Source organism: Triturus cristatus, chromosome 4_2, assembly GCF_964204655.1.
Source record: "Triturus cristatus chromosome 4_2, aTriCri1.1, whole genome shotgun sequence".
NCBI lineage: Eukaryota > Metazoa > Chordata > Amphibia > Caudata > Salamandridae > Triturus > Triturus cristatus.
Window position 1 is genome coordinate 924657978 of NC_140586.1, and position 24582 is coordinate 924682559.

Consider the following 24582-nt stretch of genomic DNA (forward strand, 5'->3'; position numbering starts at 1 on the left):
GTAGCCAGTGACGCTGTGTTGGGCAGCTGTGATCAGATCTGTGATGGACTGTCCCGACATTGTGGTACAGATATCCCGGGGATCTGCGCAGCTTGGTCCAAGTAGCCTGGCGCACCGGCCGCAGGGGGCTCGGGTAGAGGAGGTGGGCAACGGGAAAGGTAGAGGTGCCTGAGGAGGGTCTGCAGCATGACGGTGATGGTTAGGTTCCAACACAGGAAATGACCTAGCGACGACATCTGCTTCACACAAACAGCACATACCCACTGGACGTCGTGCATGTGCCTTGCCCCTACTCTCAGCACTGTTCGGGTCTATTACAAGCGCTTATGTGATTGGACCGGGAGCTTAGCTTTTGGTGGATTGCCATTGATTTAGTTGGCAGCTGGAGAGCACAAAGAAAGAAGCAATAGAGAGGAACGGAGAAGCTAGAACATCACTTGCGTACAAGGCACTGAATGGCTCTGTTGAGCGTTGCCAGCGCCCATGCATGGTGCGCTTGAGGTACAACAGTATCATACTCGCATCTAGAAGAACCAGTAGAACACAACAGGAGCTGATAGACAAGCGCATATTTATCGGCTTTACGCCATGCTGATACATGGGCCCCCGAATCGGTTGCTTAATGAAACAAGCAGGATTAGCTTGAATATGCATGATTAACAGCACACGCCGTGCTCATTATTGTGTGCAAATAAGTATGTGCACTATTTTTAAAATAACAATTACGCTGTGTAAGCGTAAGGAGACTGTAGTCAGGCTGTGCTGCTTCTGAAATAAATGAGCCAATACTAAGCCCGCTAACAAAAAAATACAAAAGTTAACTAATAGCAAGTGACGAGAAATGACCCATCAATGGGTGTTGTTTCACCTAACATACTGATTACTTCATGCCTAGTAGAGGCAGCGCATGCGCTGCCTATGCGAGACCTAAAGAGGAAAACCGGTAGCTACAAACATCCAGTCTGCCTTTCAATAATGCTGTGTTTCCGGGGAAGGCATGAGTCTGCGATTTTACTGGGAGCACCACATTAACTGTAATAAAGCGAACTTACATGGTATGCACCCGGCACACCCTGTTAAGGATGTGTGGCAGCACAGCCCCCCACTGTTGTTGTCTGAAGATCAAATTTTAAAGTCACTTGGTTATATCAGCCAGAACCATTTTGTTGACAACACCCTGTGGACTGATCGGTTGCTATAACAATATGTGCAAACAAAGAACACAACAAAAATTTGCATATAGGTGAGACTATAATAAGTGACCAGGTTAATAGTCGAGGAGATCCACATATTGAAGAACATATCAGGCCCCGTTTGGAGGGCCATGGGGAAAAAGGGCTACTGGGCATCAGCCGTGGGGGCTGTGGTCATTGGCCTCTGATGTCCTGCGTTACTACCTAATATGGCTGTGCACACTTGACCAAAGGATTTTGGCACTGTAAGGCAATAGGGAGGAGGCGCAGTAGTTCTTTAGTACCTCTGGGTTATAACTGTTTTTTTTTAGCGATAGTACTATGGCTTTTTAAAAAATCATCAGAAAATATTCCCATCTTCAAATAGGCCATTAAGTGGCTTTGCTATAAATCAATCAATTAATCAATCAGGGGTTTATATAGTGCCCTTCTCACTCGTGAGGGTCTGAAGGCGTTGGAGGAGTGGGGGAGGCGGCTCCGGATCAGTCGAAGAGCCAGGTCTTGATGTTCTTCCTGAACGTGTGCAGGATTGGGGAGCGTCTGATGTTCACAGTGATCTTATTCCAGGTTTTGGCTGCGATGTAGGAGAAAGCTCTCCTGCCGGTTCTGTTTCTGCTGATGTGGGGGACCTCTGCCAGGGTATGGTTGGTGGAGCGGAGGTTCTTCTTGGATGCGTGGAAGGATACTCTCTCGTTGAAGTATATGGGTCCGATGTTGTGGATGGCTTTGTAGGCGTGGGTGAGGAGTTTGAGGGTGACCCTCTTCTCGATGGGGAGCCAGTTGAGGCCTCGTATGTGTTGGGTCATGTGCTCATGGCGTGGTGTCCCAAGGACGAGTCTGGCTGCGGTGTTCTGGATGGTCTTTAGTCTGCGTAGAAGAGTTCTGTTGATTTCAGTGTAGAGGGCGTTGCCGTAGTCCAGTCTGCTGGTGATGAGTGCGTGGGTGACGGTCCTTCTGCAGTTGGGGGGATCCACTTGAAGGTCTTATGGAGGATGCGAAGGCAGTTGAAACAGGCGGAGGCGACCGCGTTGATCTGGCGGTTCATGGAGAGGGAGGAGTCAAGGATGATGCTGAGGTTCCAATCATGGTCTGTAGGGGTGGGTGGGCTCCCAAGGGCAGAGGGCAACCAGGTGTTATCCCAGGCGGAGGTGCAGGGACCGAGGATGAGGACCTCGGTCTACTCTGAGTTTAGCTTCAGGCAGCTGTCCTTCATCCAGGCTGCCACGTTTTTCATACCTTCCTGGAAACAGAGTCTGGTGTCTTCAGGGTTCTTCGTGAGCGAGAGGATGAGCTAGGCGTCGTTGGCATAGGATACGATGCTGAGCCCTTGCTGTTTGACGAAGGTGGCGAGGGGGGCAATGTAGATGTTGAAGAGCTTGGGGCTGAGTGAAGATCCCTGGGGAACTCCGCAGTTGACTTCCGCGGGTTTGTATAGGAAGGGAGGGAGTCGGATCCTCTGGGTTCTGCCGGAGAGGAAGGATTGGATCCAGTCGAGGGCGTCTCCTTGTATTCCCGCGTCATGTTGTCCGGCTGCGAGAGTGCGATGTGAAACGGTGTCGAAGGCTGCAGAGAGGACTAGAAGGATGAGGTCCGCGCTGTGTCCCTGGTCATGTAGCATGCGGATGTCGTCCGTGGCGGCGAGGAGGGCAGCCTCGGTGCTGTGGTTGCTGCGGAATCCAGACTGGGAGGCATCCAGGATGGAGTTCTCTTCCATGAAGGCGGTCAGCTGGCCGTTTTTGAGTATCTCGATGACTTTGGCCGCAAAGGGAAGGAAGGAGATGGGCCGGAAGTTTTTCAGGTCCGTTCGGTCAGGCTGATGGTTTCTTGAGGAGGGGTTTTACATCCGCCCATTTCCAGTCATCTGATCTGAGGGAGTCGTTGATGGTGCATTCTAGTTTGGGTGCGATAGCAGTGGCGGCTCTGTGGAAGATGTGCAGTGGGCAGGGGTCCGTTGGGGGCTCCTGAGTGGGTTTTCTTCATGGTAGCTGTGATGAGTTCGACGGTAGCGGGATCCCAGGACGCGATGGTTGGCTTATCTGCCGCGGTGGGTAGGGGGTTGGTGCTCGTCGTCGGTTCGCCGAAATTTTCGTAGAGGGCCATGATCTTCAGATGGAAGTAGGAGCTGAGCTTTTCGCAGAGTTCCTTTGAGGGTGTGACGTCCGTGGCTTCACAGGTGGGTTTTGTGAACTGCTGTATGACGTTGAACAGTTCCTTGGCGTTGGTCGCGTTGGTCTGGACTTTTCTCTCATGAAGGTCCGTTTGGCGTCTCTTATGCACTGGTGGTATTCCTTCAGGCCGCTCTTGTGGTTGTTCCATGCTTCCATGATTTTCAGGTTTCGCCAGATTTTCTGCAGGAGCGTCTGGCTTCATGATGGTCTGTGGTGAACCAGGCAGCTCTCCTACTACTACTCCTAAATGCCTTTTGTGAGTACCGAAAGTCGTAAAGTTAGGATTTTGTCTCAGATTACTTTTGTGAAAATTTGCTTGGCACTACTTTCAATTTGTGTTGGGCAGTGCTCTTCGATAACAAAGTCAGTCATGAACTTTCAGAGATGGCTTCCTCTTTAGTAGACATCTAGTACTCTGATAGTGAGGATTCACCTGTAAGGAATGATGGTGTCATGCATTTCATTGGTCCCCATCGCTCAATTACACGAGTCTATTGCAGGAATATCTGACCAAACAGTAGTCACAAGAGGAACAGGATTGGGAGGATCTAGTGTTAGTAGCGCTCAAAGTTTAAAAGTATTTTCTGCAGAGTTGGAAGCACCCATGCATGGCAACAAGGCTCAGTGTCAGTGGTCCCCTCTGGAGAGCTTTCACCACATTGTCAATGACATTTTCAACCAGGCTGCGTATCAAGCCGGTCTTAATTTGAACAGACAATGTGACCATCATGTACTACATTTAAATGCAGGGAAGAGCACACTTGTCACGGTGGTGACGAAACACGCGTTGGCGGTTTCTCATGTTCTCTACCACAAGGACTGGACTACTATTCAAATCATGCAACTGCAACAATCGTCAACTGCCAAAACCTCTCCTCTAGGTCTCTAAATATCCAGTCTTTCAGAATGCACTATTTGATCGACTGGTCCAGGACATTTGCATTTGTTTATCCTCTCATTTTCAAAGATCTTTTATGCCGTGTGCAAAATAATGCAAGTGCCAATGACACTCATTATCATGGTTCAAACATGGGCACATGGACCAGGGAGCTCCTTTTCCTAGGCAATGGACATGCATCCACATCAAAGACCTCCATTACGTCCAGATTGGGCCAGTCTACATCAACGCCAAATGCTCCATCTCAAACCCAACTCCTTTAATCCAATGATTTGGCACCTGAGGCCTTAGAGTGAGAGGTTCCCACATCTTAAAGGAAGCTATGCAAAGCTTTTCACAAGAGTATGGTTTGTAGTTAAATGGGCTTGTCAGGTAGTTAATTCCTCAAATCATCAACCCTCTCATAGTTCAGTATTTTACTTTCCACTTTTGGCCCTAGGAAGAGGCCGGGGTGGCATACACATCTCTATGTGTTCACCTAGCTGCACATGCAGCATATCTTCAAACACCAGTCTGTTGTTCATGCCTTACCATTAAGGACTTTTGGAGGAACTGTGTGTAAACGAGAGTGGCATCTCTCTATGCAGTGCCAGCCTCAAGTAAGACCTCTATGTAGTCCTCACTAGACTAATTGATGCAGCATTTAATCCGCCCTATTCTTGCCCTCTTCAATTTTTGTCCAGGTAAGTGGTTTTCTTAGTTGCCATCTGTTTCCTGCTGAAGCTACCAAATTTCAGGCTCTGTCACTCAGAGAGCTATTCATATAGAGTCATATGGACAGTGTAGATGCTAATTATGCATTCTCGCTATCTGCCAAAGCTGCTTTTATCTGTCTGTGTGAGTCAGTCTGTTGATATGCCAACTGCCTGCTACCCCTAGCGCACATTTGAACCATAAAAAGGGGACATAATAGCTTTCCTAGGTAAATCACCATTTCAAACCTGGCCAAGTGTTCCACACCTAGTTACCCTGAAGGAAAAAACAGGCACAAAACGTGCTTGCTCCTAACTTTAGCGCGACCGCTAAACTCCAGATGAAGAGTTCAACTGGGACTGTCTTCAGGATAAGGAAGCACATTGAGTAAACTACTCTTTATGCGCCCCTTGGAAGCAGATGTTCTTCATTTCATGTTGTAATTTAAGTAGACACCCCTGATTGTTACCCAGCCTAACCAGAACATCTGAAAAATATCTAACACAATGCTGTTTGAAATAATGTCCCTCCAAGTGTAAAAGAACTCAGATGTGCTCATTCTCAATGGAGTAAAAAAAAAAAAATGTAAATTGATACTTGTATAGCGCACTACTCACCCGCAAGGGTCTCAAGGCGCTTGTACGAATACCGCTGTGGAACCCATCCTGGCTTTCCCTGTGAGGCGTCCACTCCTGGGCACCCCCAGGGTGGAGGCCAGGCATCCTTAGCGTTGTGGGGGCTGTTGTGGAGATTAAGCAAGCTATTGCCCAGAGTTGCAGAGTGGGACTCCATGATTGGAATGGCACCGAGGCGAGAATTGTCAGGTCCGTGGAATTTTGAGCCCAAGACCCACCGAGGCAGGGAATTGAACCCTGGTCCCGGGCTAGACCTCTGCATCAGGGTCTGCCGCTCTAATCATTGAGCCACACTTCTCCACTTCTCCTTCTTAGGAGTGCCTAATGGGGATGTGAGGGAGAAGAGACACTGGGATTTGGGGAGGTTGAGACTTTTCCAAGATCTGTTGCATGAAATGCTGATCTTCTTCAAGATGTCTATACTATCAAGTGTGATATCTTGCGTGTGCAGAGTGTGCAGATCAACAGCATTCTATAATGGACTTGAGGGGTTGAATCAGTAAAGTTCCATGTGACATTTGCATTGGAAAGACAATGGTTGAGGTGCTACGAACCATCTCACCACTCGAGGTCACATAAGAGGGTAATCACGGTTGTGTGGAATGTGTGATCATTATCTGTCTCACCACTAGGTGGTGTTATGGATTATTAGCCGGTCAAGAGATGATTCCTAGAATATCTGATTATAATGGCCATTTGTATGCAATGTGAGGGCTTATTTACAGTAGTGAATGATGTCACAATAGGTTTTACATTCCAAACAGACATTCTCAAGCAAAGGGACATTCATTATTGTTGGCGCTTGTTAATGATGAAGGATTGGGTGAGATGTCGAGCTCTTTTCACTGGATGTCCCTTTGAAGTACACACCTGAGTCTGTCTCTCTATTCTGCAGAACACGAAGACAAAACGGGCACGAACACCCGTCGTGCTATCGAAACTGTTTACAACATGATGATTCTGCACTCACAGCGCAACGCCGACAAGTTCAGTGATATCCGGCATGTGATCATCCTCATGACCGACGGTAGGTCCCATCTACTGATATATCTTAGCCGCTGTGCACCCCTCCCTAGAAGGGATGGCTCCACAGGTGGTAAGTCACTTTGTGGACAAGAGAGAAGCTGGTGAGGAAGTCTGAGGTAAGAAACCGGCAGTAAGTAATTTGGTAGAAGAGACCAAGTTTGGGTTCCGTCTTTGCTCCATCTTAACATGGTAGAAAGTTCTGGTTTAAATACTGTGCAATACTGAGCGTACCCTCCTCAGGCACTAGCCTGTAGCAAGACTGTATTCGTATTGTAGTTATTGTTCTTTGGGACTTACAAATCACATGCAAGTCTATGAATGGAATCAAGAATTGATGTCGCACTGGTAGTGCCTCCATTGCATAACTATTCCCTTCTTTTCAGGAAAATCCAACATGGGAGGAGACCCCAGAATTTCCATGTTGAGGATCCACGACTTCTTGAAAATCGATGAGGAGAGAAAAGACTATCTGGGTAAGAAAAGCAGGGGTGGAGCCAAGAGGATCAAATGCCAACTGCGCTGTTGATGTGCAGAAACCGCATGTTCTGTGATGTACTCAGTCATCATCCTCATTAAAATCTTTATTCAGCTTGTGTCAAACCATAAAAGAACACAGTACATAAAATCCATCAATAGGTAAGAAATATATCATGGCCATTAATCAATAGAACAGAATATATACAAATAGCAGAATTTGGGATTCCAGATACAGTGCCCGATTCACAGAACTAACTTAAGACAAAATCCTAAACTTACTACCATTTTGGTATTCACAGAAGGCACTTACTCATTTTGGTATTCACAGAAGCCACTTACTCATTTCGGTATTCACAGAAGTTAGGAGTCCTAACTTTAGGACTCCTAAATGCCTTCTGTGAATACCGAAAGTCTTAAAATTAGGATTTTTCTCAGTTTACCCCTAGGTAAGAGAAAGTTTGCACCCTTTCAAGTGTATGGGAGCCAATTCGGTAAGTGAAACCAGTCCGTGGCTTGTTGCCTGCTGTCATTACATATGATTTTTTTAAATTGACAGACAAGTCTATTACCTCCATGAATTTAACGAACCCGTCAATGAGAGTCTGCAGGCTTTTCTGGGTCCGTGCCAGGAGCACCGCATCATCTGCGTACAATAGCACTGGGATGTTACGTGAGCCTACCCTTGGACAATCTGCGTTTAAATTAATAAGTGATTGTTCCAGACTATTAATGTACAACGAAAACAAAAAAGGAGCTAAAATACACCCCTGCCTCACCCCACTTGTGCAGCTAAAAGATTCTGTCAGTCCCCCGTCTTTATTATAGCGTACCCGTGCAGAGGTTTCTCTGTGCAATTCCCTCAATATGTGGATTATCCCAGGATCGATTCCGAGTTGGGTCATCATTGCCCATAACTTATTCCTGTTAACATGGTCAAACGCAGCGGCCAGGTCCATGAACCCCAAATACATAGTTTCATTGCTGGTTTTGGTGTACTTTGCTATCAGCATGTATAGGTTCAGGCATTGGTCGCTGGTAGACCTGCCAGTCCGAAAGCCGTACTGGGCATCTGAAATGATATTTTTGTCCTCAGCCCACTCGGTCAATCGGTTCAAAATTACTCTTCCCAGGATTTTGGCAGTAACGTCTATCAAGGAAATAGGGCGGTAACATTGGGGGTCATCTTTGTTGCCCTTTTTGAAAATGGGTACTATGATGGCAGTTGACCAGGACCGTGGTAAACCAACCATTATAGTTGCATTTAATACTCGAGTTATAATAGGGGCCCAAAGATCCACCTGGCTCAAAAACAGATCAGGGGGTATCCCATCTGGACCCGGAGCTTTGTTTTTTTAGTAAGACCCTCAATGCCCATGCTAATCTCTTGCAAGGAAAATACCACCCGATTGCACACTAAATGCATCCCCCACTCTTTTGATAAGTCCTCCTCCCCGTGGTTATACAAACCCTCAAAGTGAGCAGTCCACTGTTCTGGAAGAATATTTGAAGCGACCTCCGGGACGTTATTATCATGAAAACAAGGGGAGTTTATTAATCTCCAAAATTCTGTGATGTCCCTGTTTTCGGAAGCCTCCCTCAGGGCTGCCCATGCTTCCCCCTGCATGGTGAATGAGTAGTCATATCATGTGGACTACAAAAACATTCCGACCTCCCAAGCATAGTAAATTGTTCCTTGATTTACCTTAGCCTTGGTACACGGTGAGCATAATCTAGTTTTATACTCACCGTAATTATGCCCTAGTTCAGGAGAGGTTCCTGCTTGGATCAGACAGAGTGCCACACTTGAAGAGGAGCTAACATGACACAGCCCTCTAGATATGGTAGACCCAGTTCAGCATGTCAGGCAAGTAGGGACAGTGGTAGGAACGGATAAGAGTCTCCTCAGAAGCACATTCTCACTGACCTGTAGGTGCAGAATGTTGACATGCCCCCAAGTTCCTGCTCCATACATAAAAACAAAGCAGCGGGGGGCGTGGTCTCGCCAGGAATGGAGTAGGACGCGGGTCGTGGCCGCTCCGGACCGCCGCTGTTAACAACTGCCACTAGCAGCGGTGTGACGGCAGCCTTTGGACCGGGGACACAACCCGGGGAGAGCGGAACACTGGGGGAACCAGCATAGGAGGTCGGTGGCGGCTATTGAGGCTGATTCACACCGCACGGACGAGGAGTCGAACGCCGGCCGGGCTGGCCGCCATTTTCTCTTCCCCCGGTCTGCGCGCCCGGCACTGGGCGAGTCCGGAACGGCGGAGGCATCACGCTGGTGGCTGCGGCAGAATCCTTGCCGGAGGGCTCCGGCAGTTGTAGATCCCGGACTGTGAGAGCTGTGGGAGTGGCGACTTCAGGACCCGAGTGACGGCGGTGATCTCCGGCATCTAGACCTGGTAGGCCGGGACACTCCTGGGTGTGCTGGGGACCCACTGCGGGCCCGGCGGGGGCTGCAGACGGCGTTGGGTGAAGCGAGAGACCCACAGTAGAGGAGAGAGAGCGGCGACGTGCTGAGGGTGACGCCTGGCTGTCTGGTGCGACTGGAGGCGCGGTGCGGTGGCAGAGGGGTGCCCGCCGCCAATTTGCATGGTCCGTGGAGGCGGCCTGGCGGAGAGGACAGTAACGAGGCGGCTTGGCGTGGGCGGCGGCTGGGGGGGAGCGTCGCTACTGGTGAGACCGGACGCTGGTGAACTGTTGCTAGCTGACTGCTGGCCCCCCCACCCTATGCGGATGCTGTAATTGCCCAGTGCCCTACCTACCTGCACCCCGCTTGGTGCTGCATCGGCGGGGGGCGCTTGCTGCACCGCGCCCTGGAGACCTGCGACTGCCGGCGCTCGGGGAGGAGCTGAGACGGGCGAGCGAGCTGCCGGAGTGGGGCAAGAAGGGTCACGGAGCCTTGCACTGCTGCGCTGTCCCTGAGGGTTGCTCTGGGGCCCTCGACCAGGCGACGACACCACCGCACTGGCGGCCCGGCTTGAGGCCTATTGCTGACTGTGGGAGGACGCCTCTGCCTGGGGTGCTGAGGCCTAGATCTGCTTGGGGCCGGCCTGGGCCGTCGTGGGCGAGGAAAGAGGCTCGATGCCGCATGAGGGCGCTCCCCGGGCCCTGCCGATGGATTGATCGGGGCCCCAACTGGTGGACCGGGCCTGGAGCGGCGACTCGACGAGTGCTGCAGTGCTCCCACTGCACCCCCCCGTTCGGCTGAGTTGGGGGGATCTCTCTTGGGGGACAGCCATGCGCCACACAGTGGTTTGAGAACCTGACGCTTCCCCCCCCCCTGCTGCGCTGCTTCTGGAGGGCCCTCGGGAACGCGGCGCCCGGAGTCGCGGACCTGCGGACTGGGGCCCCACTGCCGATCCTGGACTGCGTGGCCCAGTGGATTGCGCTCTACGCTGAGTGTGCGTTCGAGGGTTCCGGGGTCCTTGCTCCTTCCCGCTGAGACGCTGCCCACCGACCCTCTGGCAGCATGACCCGCACGAAGCCAGGGAAAGAGCCACCCGCGGCCCCCAAAGATGCTTCGGTCAGGGACTTGTGGAGTAAGCCGAGCACGTCATCGACGAGTGCGGCATTATCGGATCTTGGGGCCTCTGCTGCACCAGTCACACAATCCTTCATGGCGTCGTTCATGCAGGAGCTCAAAACGGAAATCGGATCACTACGCACGGAGGTCCAGGCATGTGTCAAGGAGCTGCGGAGAGATGTGGGGGAGCTCGGTGGCCAGGTTGACGACTTGGAGAAAACCTTGGACGCACGTACGGAAGACCAAGAACACCTATGGCAGCGGCTCGCCACTCTGGAGGAACAACATGTCGAGCTTCAAATCAAGCAAGAAGATTTGGAAAATAGGGGGCGCCGGAACAACATCCGCATACGGGGGGTACCAACTGGAGCAGAAAGAGCTGACATCATGTCATTCGTGGCGGACCTGCTCCATGACATCCGAGGAGACGATGCCACTTCGCCGCCCACCCTGGACCGTGCACACAGGGTCTCCGGACCGTCTGGAAGGCCGGGACGTATCCCTGACATCTTGACACGGGTCCACTTCTTCGTCGAGAAGGAAGCCATTCTTAAAGCGGCTAGACGCAAACCCGAAATCCTCTGTGGGGGCAAGCCCATCCAGCTGTTTCAAGACCTGGCCCCTACTACACTCCGGCGCAGGCGGGACTTCCGGCCCAATACGGACAAGCTGAGGGAGCTCAACATTCGATATCAATGGGCCCATCCCTTTGCCCTCATGTTCCAGTGGGAACCTAAGCGTCGTGTGCTGCGCTCCTACCGTGAGGCGGCCCAGCTGCTTCAGATCCCGGACTCCCTGCCGGCTAGCCCCTCGCGCCGCCCTGCCGGCCTCCGACTCCCACTGAAGCCGCAGTGGTCCACGGTACGCCGCCCTAGACGCCCCTCATCGCCGGATGGAAGCCGCTCCTCCCGTGACAAGCAGGACATCATAGAGCACATAAAATCCCTGGAGGGTGGCCCGTCACTGTCTGGATCGCAAGCGCCCGCTTCCAAATGAATGTCTTCTCGGTGGAACCCCCTCTCTGGTGGCAGCTTTGGAACTGAGATGGCTGTGGGCATGGACTGCTTGCGGCTGCCCTGGTCTTTCCTCCCACGGCGCCCGGGATGGTCTCCTGGGGGGCATATGCCTGCCTAGTCCTTGGCGTGACACCTGTACTGCTGAGACGGTGGTCCGGAGCGGACCCTCGACATCATGGATTTACAGATAAGCGATGACTAACCCCCACTCCTATTTCTGGGAGAGTGACATCTCCGGGACAGCCTGTGCCGTTGTGCCTGGCTACTCCCTAGACTGGAATAGGTCTTGCTGGCCCTGTTGGCCGATTAAGTGTTTTGGTTTTTTCCCTTGCCTCTATCCCCTTCCCTCCTCTCCCTCTCCTTTGGTATCCTCTTGGTGGGGGGGACTCAAGACTGAGGGGGGCGGCTGCATGAGAGATGTCTTGCTAGTGGTTCTGTGTCAATGACTGACTCGCCTTCTTGGAAGATTGTCTCCCTCAATGTGAAAGGGCTTAATTCACCCAACAAGAGACGCCAAATATGGCGCTACCTGCTTCTACAGAGCCCAGACGTCATTTTCCTTCAAGAAACCCACCTTCTCAAATCGGATGTGGTGCGGATGGCGCATCCCCGCTTCCCCCACCAATTCTGGTCCTCGGCCAGCACTAAGTCAGCGGGAGTAGCCATCCTTTGCAGGGCGGGGTTCCTCCGGGGAGACTCTAAGGTCAGTAGGGATGCCGAGGGTCGGTGCTTGCGGGTGGAGGTCCAGAGAGGGAATCGCCCACTCACTTTGTGTAATATCTATTCCCCCAACCAAGGTCAGGATGCCTTTCTACGCGGGATCATTAGGGAACACCTTGAGCCAGTGGACTCCGACCTCATAGTTGGAGGTGACTTTAATTTGGTGTGGGACGCGGAGATGGATCGCTGTGGGGGGGGCTTTCCACGGGATGGGGGCCATGTCTGCGGCGGTGAAGAGCTCCCTCACCTCCTTAAACTTGATGGACACCTGGCGGTATTATTCTCCGGGACTGCGGGACTACACCTTCTACTCCCATGTGCCCCGCTCATACTCTCGCATCGACCTTCTCTTTGCGTCGCACTCCTTGCTCAAAGACATTATATCGGTGTCTCACTCCAACATTTTGATTTCAGACCACGCCCACGTGGAATTACTTATACGGGAGTGTCCTACTCGCCCGCGCGGTTGAGTCGCTGGAGATTCCCGGACCACGTCCTTCGTGACCCGGTGGATAGGGAGGAGGTCCAGGCGGCCATCCTGGCATACTTCGCGGACAACGACATACCGGGGACTCCCCTCCCTCTCCTCTGGGATGCCTTCAAGGCTACGATACGGGGTACCCTTACGGCAATAGCTGCTGCCAGGGCGCGCGAAGCCCGGCTCTATGAAACCAAAATCGAGCGCGAAGTCAAGACGTTGGAGAAGCTGGACCAAGAACGCCCGATGGCGTCGCGTAAGAGACGCTTGGCCGTCCTACGTGGGCAGCTTCGTGCGCACCGGACCAACAAGGCCGAACGCGCCCTGCTCTCGCTCAAGCAGCGGTACTACGAGGGCGGGGATAAGGTGGGTGCTGTGTTGGCGCGGCGCCTGCGAACAAGAGCGGCTAGAGCCCATATTGCCAAGTTACAAAAGACGGACGGCTCGTGGGCCATTGCGGAAACGGCAAAGCTCCAAACGTTCCGCGACTACTACGCGGCTCTTTATACTAGCGACCCGCCAGCGGCGGACCTGATCTCGGCAGCCGTTGACGCCTGTCGCTGGGAGCCGCTGAGCGAGCGTCAATCGGAGACTCTGGAGGACTCTATCACCCGGACGGAAATAGCGGAGGCCCTGATGGACCTTCCGCTCGGCAAAACGCCGGGCCCGGACGGGCTGCCGGTGTCATTCTATCGTGCCTTTTTGCCGCAACTGCAGCCGTATCTCTTGCGCCTCTTCAACTCGTTCGCGGAATCGTCAGACATGGCGATGGCCGAAATAGCCCTCATTCCGAAGCCCGGGAAGGATCATACTCTTTGCTCCTCTTACCGGCCTATTGCCCTGTTAAACACAGACCTGAAACTGTACACCAAAATTCTGGCTAAACGTCTTGGTGCCCACCTACCGAACCTCATCGAGCCAGACCAGGTGGGGTTTATCCACCAACGCCAGGGGGGGACAACGTGCGCCGCATAGCGCATATTGTGGGGAAGGCCAAGCATTGGAAGATCCCAGCATGCCTATTATCACTCGATGCGGAAAAGGCCTTCGATCGGGTGGACTGGAATTTCCTCCGGGCGGTCCTGCGGAAAGTGGGACTGGGCCCTAAGATGGTGGCGCGTATTATGGCCCCGTATATCTCACCGGTGGCCAGAGTACGGGTTAACGGCCAGCTCACACAGCCTTTCCCCATTTGTAGAGGCACTCGACAGGGTTGCCCCTTGTCGCCCCTGCTGTTCGCCCTCGTGGTGGAACCTCTGGCCATTATGATACGCCAGTCCCCAGCTATCGGTGGTATATCTCTTCAGGGGGTTGAGCACAAGATCGCTCTGTTCGCGGACGACCTCCTCCTCACTCTCTCTGATCCTCTACGCTCGCTACCAGCGGTGCACTCGTTGCTTCAAACCTACGAAAGGGCCTCTGGGCTGAAAATCAATTACACCAAGTCCTGGGCCCTTAACCTAACGATCCCAGATGGGGAACTTGCGACGATCCAAGCTTCTGTCCCGTACCAATGGGCGAGCAAGTCGGTGCGGTACCTGGGTCTCAACTTAACTCCGGACCTGGATACCTGGACGCAGGCCAACTGGCAGGAATACAAACTCTCAGTCTTGGCCGACCTCCGAACGTGGAAGGCCCTGCCCCTCTCCTGGCTTGGCAGACTAAACACAGTTAAAATGTCTATCTTGCCGAAGATCCTATACCTTTTCCAAACCTTGCCGACTCCTATTCCGGAACATCACATCCAAGGGCTGCAGCGCGACCTTGCTGCATTTATATGGGGGGGGGGAAGAAACCCCGCTTTTCCAACAAGATCCTGAAACTTCCTCAGGATCGGGGAGGGCTGGCCTGCCCCAACCTCTTAGATTACTACTGGGCATCCCACCTCCGCTTTGTACTGGAGTGGGGGGCGTGGGAGAGTGAAAACGTGTGGTTCCACATGGATCGGGCAGTCACCTGTCGTCCGCTCTGGGACCATGCCTGGTTACCCCGGGAGGCTCGCCACCGTAGTGCCTACATGGCGGTCCCTACCAAAACGGTCCTTGAGGTCTGGGACAGGGTGGCGGTTCGGCGGGGTCTGACCACTTTCTCGTCTCCCCACACCCCGATTGCTCGTAACCCACAGTTCCCGCCGGCGTGTCGCCCTCCCCACTTCGGGAACTGGACGGAAACCGGCTGCAGGACGATCCGTGACCTATTCGTTGGGGACTGTCTCAAAACCTTCGCTCAATGCAAGCAAGAGTTTGGGCTCACGGAGAGAGACAAGTTCCAATATATACAATTACGCCACTGGATACAGGGCTTCTCGTTGACACAGGCGGCCACGTGGCCCTACACGCCGTTCGAGCAGTTGGCGCGTACCTTCGGCACCTACAAGGGGCTGATTTCCCGCATATACAAGGTGCTCCAACATGCACAGCGGCCGGACCCCCATCCCTACCAGATGAGATGGCACAACGCCACTGGCTCAGGTGTCACCCCCTCCCAATGGTCTCGGCTCTGGAGCGTCATTCCCAAAACCTTGCGTAGCATCCCCCAACAGGAATCGGCTTATAAAGTGATGACCCAATGGTATTACACCCCCGCTAGACTCCAAAGAATGTTCCCTACGGCATCCCCCCTCTGCTGGCGCTGCAATCAGGCGACGGGAGATTTCATCCACATCTGGTGAACATGCCCTCTCCTGATTACCTTTTGGAAAGAAGTCCTTAGCCACATCAAAAAGGTGTTAGGGTATCCTCTTCCAGAGGATCCACTGGTGGTGCTCTTGGGCCTTCGACCGACGACTCTACGGGCTATGACAGGCCGTGACCGGCACCTTAGCCTCCACATGCTGGGTGCTGCGAAACAAACGGTGGCTCTTTATTGGAAGAAACCCGACACACCCTCTATCAATGTATGGTTTACCCGCCTGTGGCATGTGGTGGCGATGGAGTCCCTCACGGCACGTCTTCAACTCCGTGATACCCAGTATCGCCAACGTTGGAAGCCCTTGATCGACCATTTGGGGAGACTAGAACATGTGAGACTGCAGCCACCACGGCTCCGAGCCCTGAAGCTCTTCGATGATGTAGTGGGCCCTACTGAGCCAGGGAATTTCTGGAGACAGGCAAACAATTTGAGGTCCCCGACTCTTGCAGACACCCCCGGGATAGGGGGGAACCCGCCCCTGGATGGCCTTGACCTCCAGCCTCCGTCCTGTGGTAATAGTGGGGTCCGCACTCCCTCCCCCATGCTGAGCCTCCCTACCTAGACCCCCCACTTCCCCCTTCTTATCCCTTGGTTTTGCCTCCCTCCCCCGTTTGCTGATTGGCCGCCTCCTTCCTAAATATCTGCTGCAGGTGCGGTGGCGGATGGCCCTAGCACGAACACAGCGCGGGGAAGACGGAGTGGTTCCTAATTTGTTGTTACTGTGCCATGACCTTCATGCTGGTTGCTGATCTACGCACTACTCAATAAGACCCTGTTGGATACTAGCGAGCCTATACCACTCAGCATCTAGCGGTTGCCAGTCCTCTCATGCTATGCTTACTGCAGGCTATGAATGGGGTGCTATGGAGGGTATGATGGAAGGTGTCCCTGTACGCTGTCCGTTCGACGGGCACGATATGTTGAGATGCACTGCTTGCCATAACCGAATTGTACGATACGCTAGACAAATTGCAGGTGAAGACAGATACGCTCACAGGGGAATGTATAGCAATTGGGACAGCTGAGATCTTTGGAATGTAAGGTCATTGGCCCTTAAGGGCAAATTTGGTGAAGCTCAACTTGATCGACTTAGCTTGACGAATATTGTACGGTTACAAACTTGCTTGTCAGATAGAAGGCTCGCGCAGGGCATAGAGCCTTTACAGTGGGACCTTGCTGGGGACCGCCTGCCCATAGGCCTGTCTCCGGGGCATCACTGGGGCCCTCGGGCCTCCCTGACCCTGAGGTTGCTCTCTGCTGTGCGGAGGCTGTTCGCTGCCGGCCTATAAGGTTGTAGGCGCATAAGCTGCGTACTGCTTCTTGCATGACCTGTTAAAAATTAATAAACGTTGGATAACAAAAAAACAAAGCAGCAGTGGGCCTTGTGATGGGATCATCACTTTTGGTATTCACAGAAGGCATTTAGGAGTCCTAAAGTTAGGACTCCTAACTTCTGTGAATACCGAAGTGAGTAAATGTCTTCTGTAAATACCAAAATGAGTAAGTGCCTTCTGTGAATACCAAAATGGTAGTAAGTTTAGGATTTTGTCTTAAGTTAGTTCTGTGAATCGGGCCCACAAGGTTTAACAAAGTGACACATGGATTAAAGTATTATTTCCCTACCATATTCCTCAGTCCTACTGCAGCCATTATACACTTGTGTACCATCATACAAATATATTCAGATTGCAAATGATACAGGGCTGGTATAAACCTTCTAATATTCAGGAACCTAAACAATGGTATAAGGTATAGTATCCTCGGCGCGGTATACAGTTGACAGAAGAAGAGAGAATGGAGCAAAGATTGATTGGACTTCGAATCACATGGACATGGCTCAAGGCCTCAATCATTCTATGCATGTCTGGGGTGTTAAACTAAAAGAGGCGCTATATTAAATCTAAATCTTAGCAGATAAAGATGCTGATAACGAAGCAGTAAAAAGTTCAGATAAGGCTCCATACGATCAGTTGTTACTATTAGATGATGGGCAGTCACACTCTTTTTGCTAAACTCTTGACTGTTTCTTCTACGTCCTTGCATAGAAAAAAACTCAGCTTTTAAGCATTTTTTTGAATGAGTAGTCATATCATGTGGACTACAAAAACATTCCGACCTCCCAAGCATAGTAAATTGTTCCTTGATTTACCTTAGCCTTGGTACACGGTGAGCATAATCTAGTTTTATACTCACCGTGATTATGCCCTAGTTCAGGAGAGGTTCCTGCTTGGATCAGACAGAGTGCCACACTTGAAGAGGGGCTAACATGACACAGCCCTCTAGATATGGTAGACCCAGTTCAGCATGTCAGGCATAAGTAGGGACAGTGGTAGGAACGGATAAGAGTCTCCTCAGAAGCACTTTCTCACTGACCTGTAGGTGCAGAATGTTGACATGCCCCCAAGTTCCTGCTCCATACATAAAAACAAAGCAGCAGCGGGCCTTGTGATGGGATCATCACATTCAGAGGCCTTGAACTGAGCTTCCCCTCAAAACCAACAATTGCTTGAATCGTTTTGTCAACCTGAGACTTTCTAACCCACATAAGGTGTCACCAAGTGCATTTGGAGTCAAAAAGGTATCCCCAGGTACACAAATAATGGAATAAATGTTTAGTGCCGTGAATGAAGTGGGATTTTTGGTTGCTCAGAGGACGTCCACAAATCATAGTATGAGACTTAGCTATGTTAGTCAAAAGACCAAGGTCACTCATGAGTTATACACATTTATTTAACAGCCTCTGGAACCCCATAGCTGTTCTTGAGATTAGTACAGTCATCTGCATATAACAATGGAGGATTCTTCTAGGCCCCAACCTAGTTGCATCTGCTTCCACAAGCAATAAACTGGCGTCCAAATCGTTAATGTACAAGCAAAAAGCAGAACTCACTCCTAACGCACCCCTCGATTAATCCTGATTGGGGGGTATATTCCCCTTTAGTCCCATACCTAATACAACCCCCCGTCACATCTTCATGTAATTTAGCTAACAACTTGACCAGTGGAACCGCCACCCCCATATCTAGCATTTTCCTCCAGAGTGGCCCTTTATTAGCACAATCGAATGCTGAACTCAGGTCCATAAACGCTAAGTGCAGGCGGCCCGTCTGAGCCAGCATGTATTTGTTTAGGAAACTGGATTTTTGTTGCAGTTGTCCACCCACTTTTTGCCCCCTGTTTAGCGATTCGACGGTGATTTACAACTCTGGCAGTGCACTGAGACCTGCTAACCAGAGCTCCGTGCCAGTGCTCCTTCCCTAAAACAAGGTGATGTCTGATTATTCTAAAATTGGCCAAGGACTTTATCACACCTGTACGTCCTTAGCAAATGATACCCCAGGTACTTAGGGCATGAGTACTAAAGAGGGTCCCTAATGTCTTATGCCACCCTAAGGGACCAACACACAAATTCCACACAGACTGCCATTGCAGGCTGTGTGACATGGCGCAAACTGTGTTTGAAAACATGACATGGCACACTCCTATGTGCCATGCCAAAGTCACTGCATGGACATATGTAAGTCACCCCTACAGAAGGCCTTGAAGCCCTAAGGCAGGTAGCATTATAGCACATGTGACGCCATATATGCATGAGCAGATATGCCTCTGTAATGTCTAGTTTCATTCCTGGATATTACAAGTGATCAGTGAGGCCATCTTAAGGTATGTACTGGGCACTGGTCAAAATGAGTTTCTCAGCTAAATAATGGCTTCACTGAAACCTATGATGTTTGGTATCAGACACCTCATATAATGAACCCACACTGATTCCGGTGAAGGATTTCTTAATACAAACACCCAGTGGGTGCCTTAGAGGTACTCCCTAAACCTTACTAGTCCTCTAGCGTGCTGGCTGACTGGTCCTGTCCAGCCTGCCACCACAGATGAGTTTCTGACCCCTTGGAGATGAGAGCACCGCTCTCAGAGGTCAGAAACAACGCCTGCTCTGGCAAGAGGTGTTCGATCCGTTCAGTCGATCCGTTCAATTACGTATTTAGTGTCGACCCGCTCGTCCCACCAGCATGCTGACTCTCCTAGACTCCTCGGCGTTCGTTCACAGAAATTAACATGTCAAAGAAGGGAGCTTCAAAGAGCCGGAGGCCTTTGATATGCGAGCCTGGCTTCCCCAGACCTGGAGGATGCCATCCCCTGCCGTGAAGCCATTTAGCACCAGGGCAGACGGGAAAAGTAGCTATGCAGGATGCGATTTGCACTGCCAGACTGGACACACCTCTAGGGTGGGCAGCCTGAAGTGACCACGAAGATAGGAATTCCACTATCTCGTGTGTGATGGAATTAGGAATTCTGGGACAGGGTGATGGCAACCTGCCAAAGGAAGCAGTCATCTAGGGGGGTGTAGTGACCCCAGAAGTAAGTAAACCATAGGCTTCTTCATCTCTCTCCCCTTAACGCCCCTAAATGTGAATATTTAGGGGACCCCTTGACACCAGGAGATCACATCCGTCTGCCTGAAGAAGAAAGAAGGAAAAAGAAGAGCCCCCAACGCGAAACCTGAGGAGCAGCAACTGACTTGGCGCAAACCATATTGACCTTCCTGCTGTTCCTGACAATTTTAAGGATCCGACTCATCCAGGAAGGCACCTCCAAAAAGCTGTGGAAGAGTGACCCACAACTTCACCTGGCCAGCAACATCTCCCTTGGAGCAGAAGAGCTGCTTCCTTGCATGTTTGCACGCAACTAAAGGACCGAAATGGGAGCATCTACCAGCGCGACCCCGCCAGACCAAACAGCACTGGACACGAGTCCCCTGGGCACAGTTGCTGTGAACTGACGATGCCCCTGGCACAGAGACCATCGAGAGACAAGCCCCCCTTGGACTTCCTCGCAATGTCCCTCAATGCCCCACCTACAGCCTCTCTTGCCAGACAGCAGGAACTGTGAGATCCTCAGACTGTGAAAACCCAACACCAAGAAGCACCACTGCACCGAGGCCCACAGCCCGGGGATAAGTGGACCAACAGTGCCAACGGGGTCCTGAGACCCTCACGATCAGGGCCCACCTTTGAGTTTGACCGACTGGTCCCCCAGTCACCACCTGCAGCCTGTTTTGCAGTGTCCCCTGCTACTGCTAGTACTTCCCACAGCCCGACCCTGCTGGAGAAACCACCACTGCAGCTGAGCCCGAGTGCCAGTGGACCAGAGGTGTCCCTACGTGCTCAAGCATCTCAAGGACCGAGCCCCCTTGTGGGTTCACTCGGACGATCTCCCAGCCCCAGCTTGCAGTCTCTTTGTGACCAGACCATTCCCGGACCATTCCCCATTGGTTTAAATGGGGCACTGATGCGCTATTTTACTTCTGCACTCGGACACCCCAGAGCCGCCAGCGGTAACCTGTTGGTGCTGTGCTGCCCTGGACCCTCACCCAAACTTACCTTAAGTCCTGGAGAACAGTCCTGTAAGTCGCTGTTAAGTGCCCAAATGCAGTAAATGTTTCTTTCCTTTAGGATAACATTACCGCTTTAAAAGATCCAAGTGCCAGTGTACTAATGTATACTGAAAAACTGATACCTCACCCAATGCAAGTGTAATTCTGTAAACTCCCAGAACAGGGATATCTCCCAAAACATTACTTACCCAATGACGAAGTTCTGGGTGCTAAGAAATATATATAAAAAGAAGTGCTCTTTTTCTAACTTGGTGTGGATCTCCTGTTTGAGTGTGTCTCATTTATTGTTATTGTTATTGTTAATTTAATCTTGTATAGCGCATATATACCGGCAGGTCTCATAGCGCTCAGTTGACTCTGTGTGTGCAACAAATGTGTAGCACTCCTCCTTGTTAAACCTAAGGTTGCTCGACCACACTACCACACACTACCACAAAAAGAGCACCCTGTCTAGTCTTAATGGATACCTCTTTCTGATATATTATATAAAGAGCCAGCTCCCTACAATTCGCTAATAATTAGATGTAAATTCAGGCACTGATCAGCAGTCCCGATGCCCTCCGTCATTATCCCTCGTGCCTTCATTAAGATCCATATGTACATTGCATGCCAAGGACACACTACATTCTAGAAAATACAAGGCTTCCAGTGTGATCAGGAGCTGATCTTGCTGCTGTTTTTCAACATGGAGTGTGTTCGGAAGACCCTGAAAGATATCATTGCAGGGGATCACCCCGGCTCTAAACTGGAACGATCTCTCTTATACACAGTCAGCATTACTGACACTGAAGCCCCTTGTAGTCGTGCTCAGTCGGTTTAAATAAAACTGAAGCTCTATTTAATCTCCTACAGGTGGTACATCTAGCACCGAAGAACCCTCAGTGTGACACAGGCAGTATACCTAGCACTGAAGAACCCTCAGTGTGACACAGGCAGTATACCTAGCACTGAAGAACCCTCAGTGTGACACAGGCAGTACACCTAGCACTGAAGAACCCTCAGTGTGACACAGGCAGTACACCTAGCACTGAAGAACCCTCAGTGTGACACAGGCAGTACACCTAGCACTGAAGAACCCTCAGTGTGACACAGGCAGTATACCTAGCACTGAAGAACCCTCAGTGTGACACAGGCAGTATACCTAGCACTGAAGAACCCTCAGTGTGACACAGGCAGTATACCTAGCATTGAAGAACCCTCAGTGTGACACAGGCAGTATACCTAGCACTGAAGAACCCTCAGTGTGACACAGGCAGTATACCTAGCACTGAAGAACCCTCAGTGTGACACAGGCAGTATACCTAGCACTGAAGAACCCTCAGTGTGACACAGGCAGTACATCTAACACTGAAGAACCCTCAGTGTGACACAGGCAGTATACCTAGCACTGAAGAACCCTTGGTGTGACACAGGCAGTATATCTAGCACTGAAGAACCCTCAGTGTGACACAGGCAGTAGATCTAACACTGAAGAACCCTCAGTGTGACACAGGCAGTATACCTAGCACTGAAGAACTCTCAGTGTGACACAGGCAGTATATCTAGCACTGAAGAACCCTCAGTGTGACACAGGCAGTACACCTAGCACTGAAGAACCCTCAGTGTGACACAGGCAGCACATCTAGCACTGAAGAACCCTCAGTGTGACACAGGCAGTATACCTAGCACTGAAGAACCCTCAGTGTGACACAGGCAGTATACCTAGCACTGAAGAACCCTCAGTGTGACACAGGCAGTATATCTAGCACTGAAGAACCCTCAGTGTGACACAGGCAGTATACCTAGCACTGAAGAACCCTCAGTGTGACACAGGCAGTATACCTAGCACTGAAGAACCCTCAGTGTGACACAGGCAGTATACCTAGCACTGAAGAACCCTCAGTGTGACACAGGCAGTACACCTAGCACTGAAGAACCCTCAGTGTGACACAGGCAGTACACCTAGCACTGAAGAACCCTCAGTGTGACACAGGCAGTACACCTAGCACTGAAGAACCCTCAGTGTGACACAGGCAGTATATCTAACACTGAATAACCCTCAGTGTGACACAGGCAGTATATCTAGCACTGAAGAACCCTCAGTGTGACACAGGCAGTATACCTAGCACTGAAGAACCATCAGTGTGACACAGGCAGTATACCTAGCACTGAAGAACCCTCAGTGTGACACAGGCAGTATATCTAACACTGAAGAACCCTCAGTGTGACACAGGCAGTATACCTAGCACTGAAGAACCCTCAGTGTGACACAGGCAGTATACCTAGCACTGAAGAACCCTCAGTGTGACACAGGCAGTATACCTAGTACTGAAGAACCCTCAGTGTGACACAGGCAGTATACCTAGCACTGAAGAACCCTCAGTGTGGCACAGGCAGTATATCTAGCACTGAAGAACCCTCAGTGTGACACAGGCAGTATACCTAGCACTGAAGAACCCTCAGTGTGACACAGGCAGTATACCTAGCACTGAAGAACCCTCAGTGTGACACAGGCAGTATACCTAGCACTGAAGAACCCTCAGTGTGACACAGGCAGTATACCTAGCACTGAAGAACCCTCAGTGTGACACAGGCAGTATACCTAGCACTGAAGAACCCTCAGTGTGACACAGGCAGTATACCTAGCACTGAAGAACCCTCAGTGTGACACAGGCAGTATGTCTAGCACTGAAGAACCCTCAGTGTGACACAGGCAGTATGTCTAGCACTGAAGAACCCTCAGTGTGACACAGGCAGTATACCTAGCACTGAAGAACCCTCAGTGTGACACAGGCAGTATACCTAGCACTGAAGAACCCTCAGTGTGACACAGGCAGTATACCTAGCACTGAAGAACCCTCAGTGTGACACAGGCAGTATACCTAGCACTGAAGAACCCTCAGTGTGACACAGGCAGTACACCTAGCACTGAAGAACCCTCAGTGTGACACAGGCAGTATACCTAGCACTGAAGAACCCTCAGTGTGACACAGGCAGTATACCTAGCACTGAAGAACCCTCAGTGTGACACAGGCAGTATACCTAGCACTGAAGAACCCTCAGTGTGACACAGGCAGTATACCTAGCACTGAAGAACCCTCAGTGTGACACAGGCAGTATAACTAGCACTGAAGAACCCTCAGTGTGACACAGGCAGTATACCTAGCACTGAAGAACCCTCAGTGTGACACAGGCAGTATACCTAGCACTGAAGAGTGTGACACAGGCAGTATACCTAGCACTGAAGAACCCTCAGTGTGACACAGGCAGTATACCTAGCACTGAAGAACCCTCAGTGTGACACAGGCAGTATCCCTAGCACTGAAGAACCCTCAGTGTGACACAGGCAGTATACCTAGCACTGAAGAACCCTCAGTGTGACACAGGCAGTATACCTAGCACTGAAGAACCCTCAGTGTGACACAGGCAGTATACCTAGCACTGAAGAACCCTCAGTGTGACACAGGCAGTATATCTAGCACTGAAGAACCCTCAGTGTGACACAGGCAGTATATCTAGCACTGAAGAACCCTCAGTGTGACACAGGCAGTATACCTAGCACTGAAGAACCCTCAGTGTGACACAGGCAGTATACCTAGCACTGAAGAGTGTGACACAGGCAGTATACCTAGCACTGAAGAACCCTCAGTGTGACACAGGCAGTATACCTAGCAC

The 24582-nt window shown here is 51.2% G+C and overlaps 1 protein-coding gene across 2 annotated transcripts in view; it reads left to right on the forward strand.

Annotated features, from left to right (window-relative positions):
- Positions 1 to 24582, forward strand: part of LOC146835421 (complement factor B-like) — a 687940-nt gene that overhangs the window by 295297 nt on the left and 368061 nt on the right. For both annotated transcript variants that reach the window (XM_085602982.1, XM_085602983.1), the window contains 2 exons: positions 6483 to 6614; positions 6997 to 7086. In XM_085602982.1, coding sequence (XP_085459108.1) covers positions 6483 to 6614; positions 6997 to 7086 — 222 coding nt within the window. The remainder of the gene's footprint in view (positions 1 to 6482; positions 6615 to 6996; positions 7087 to 24582) is intronic.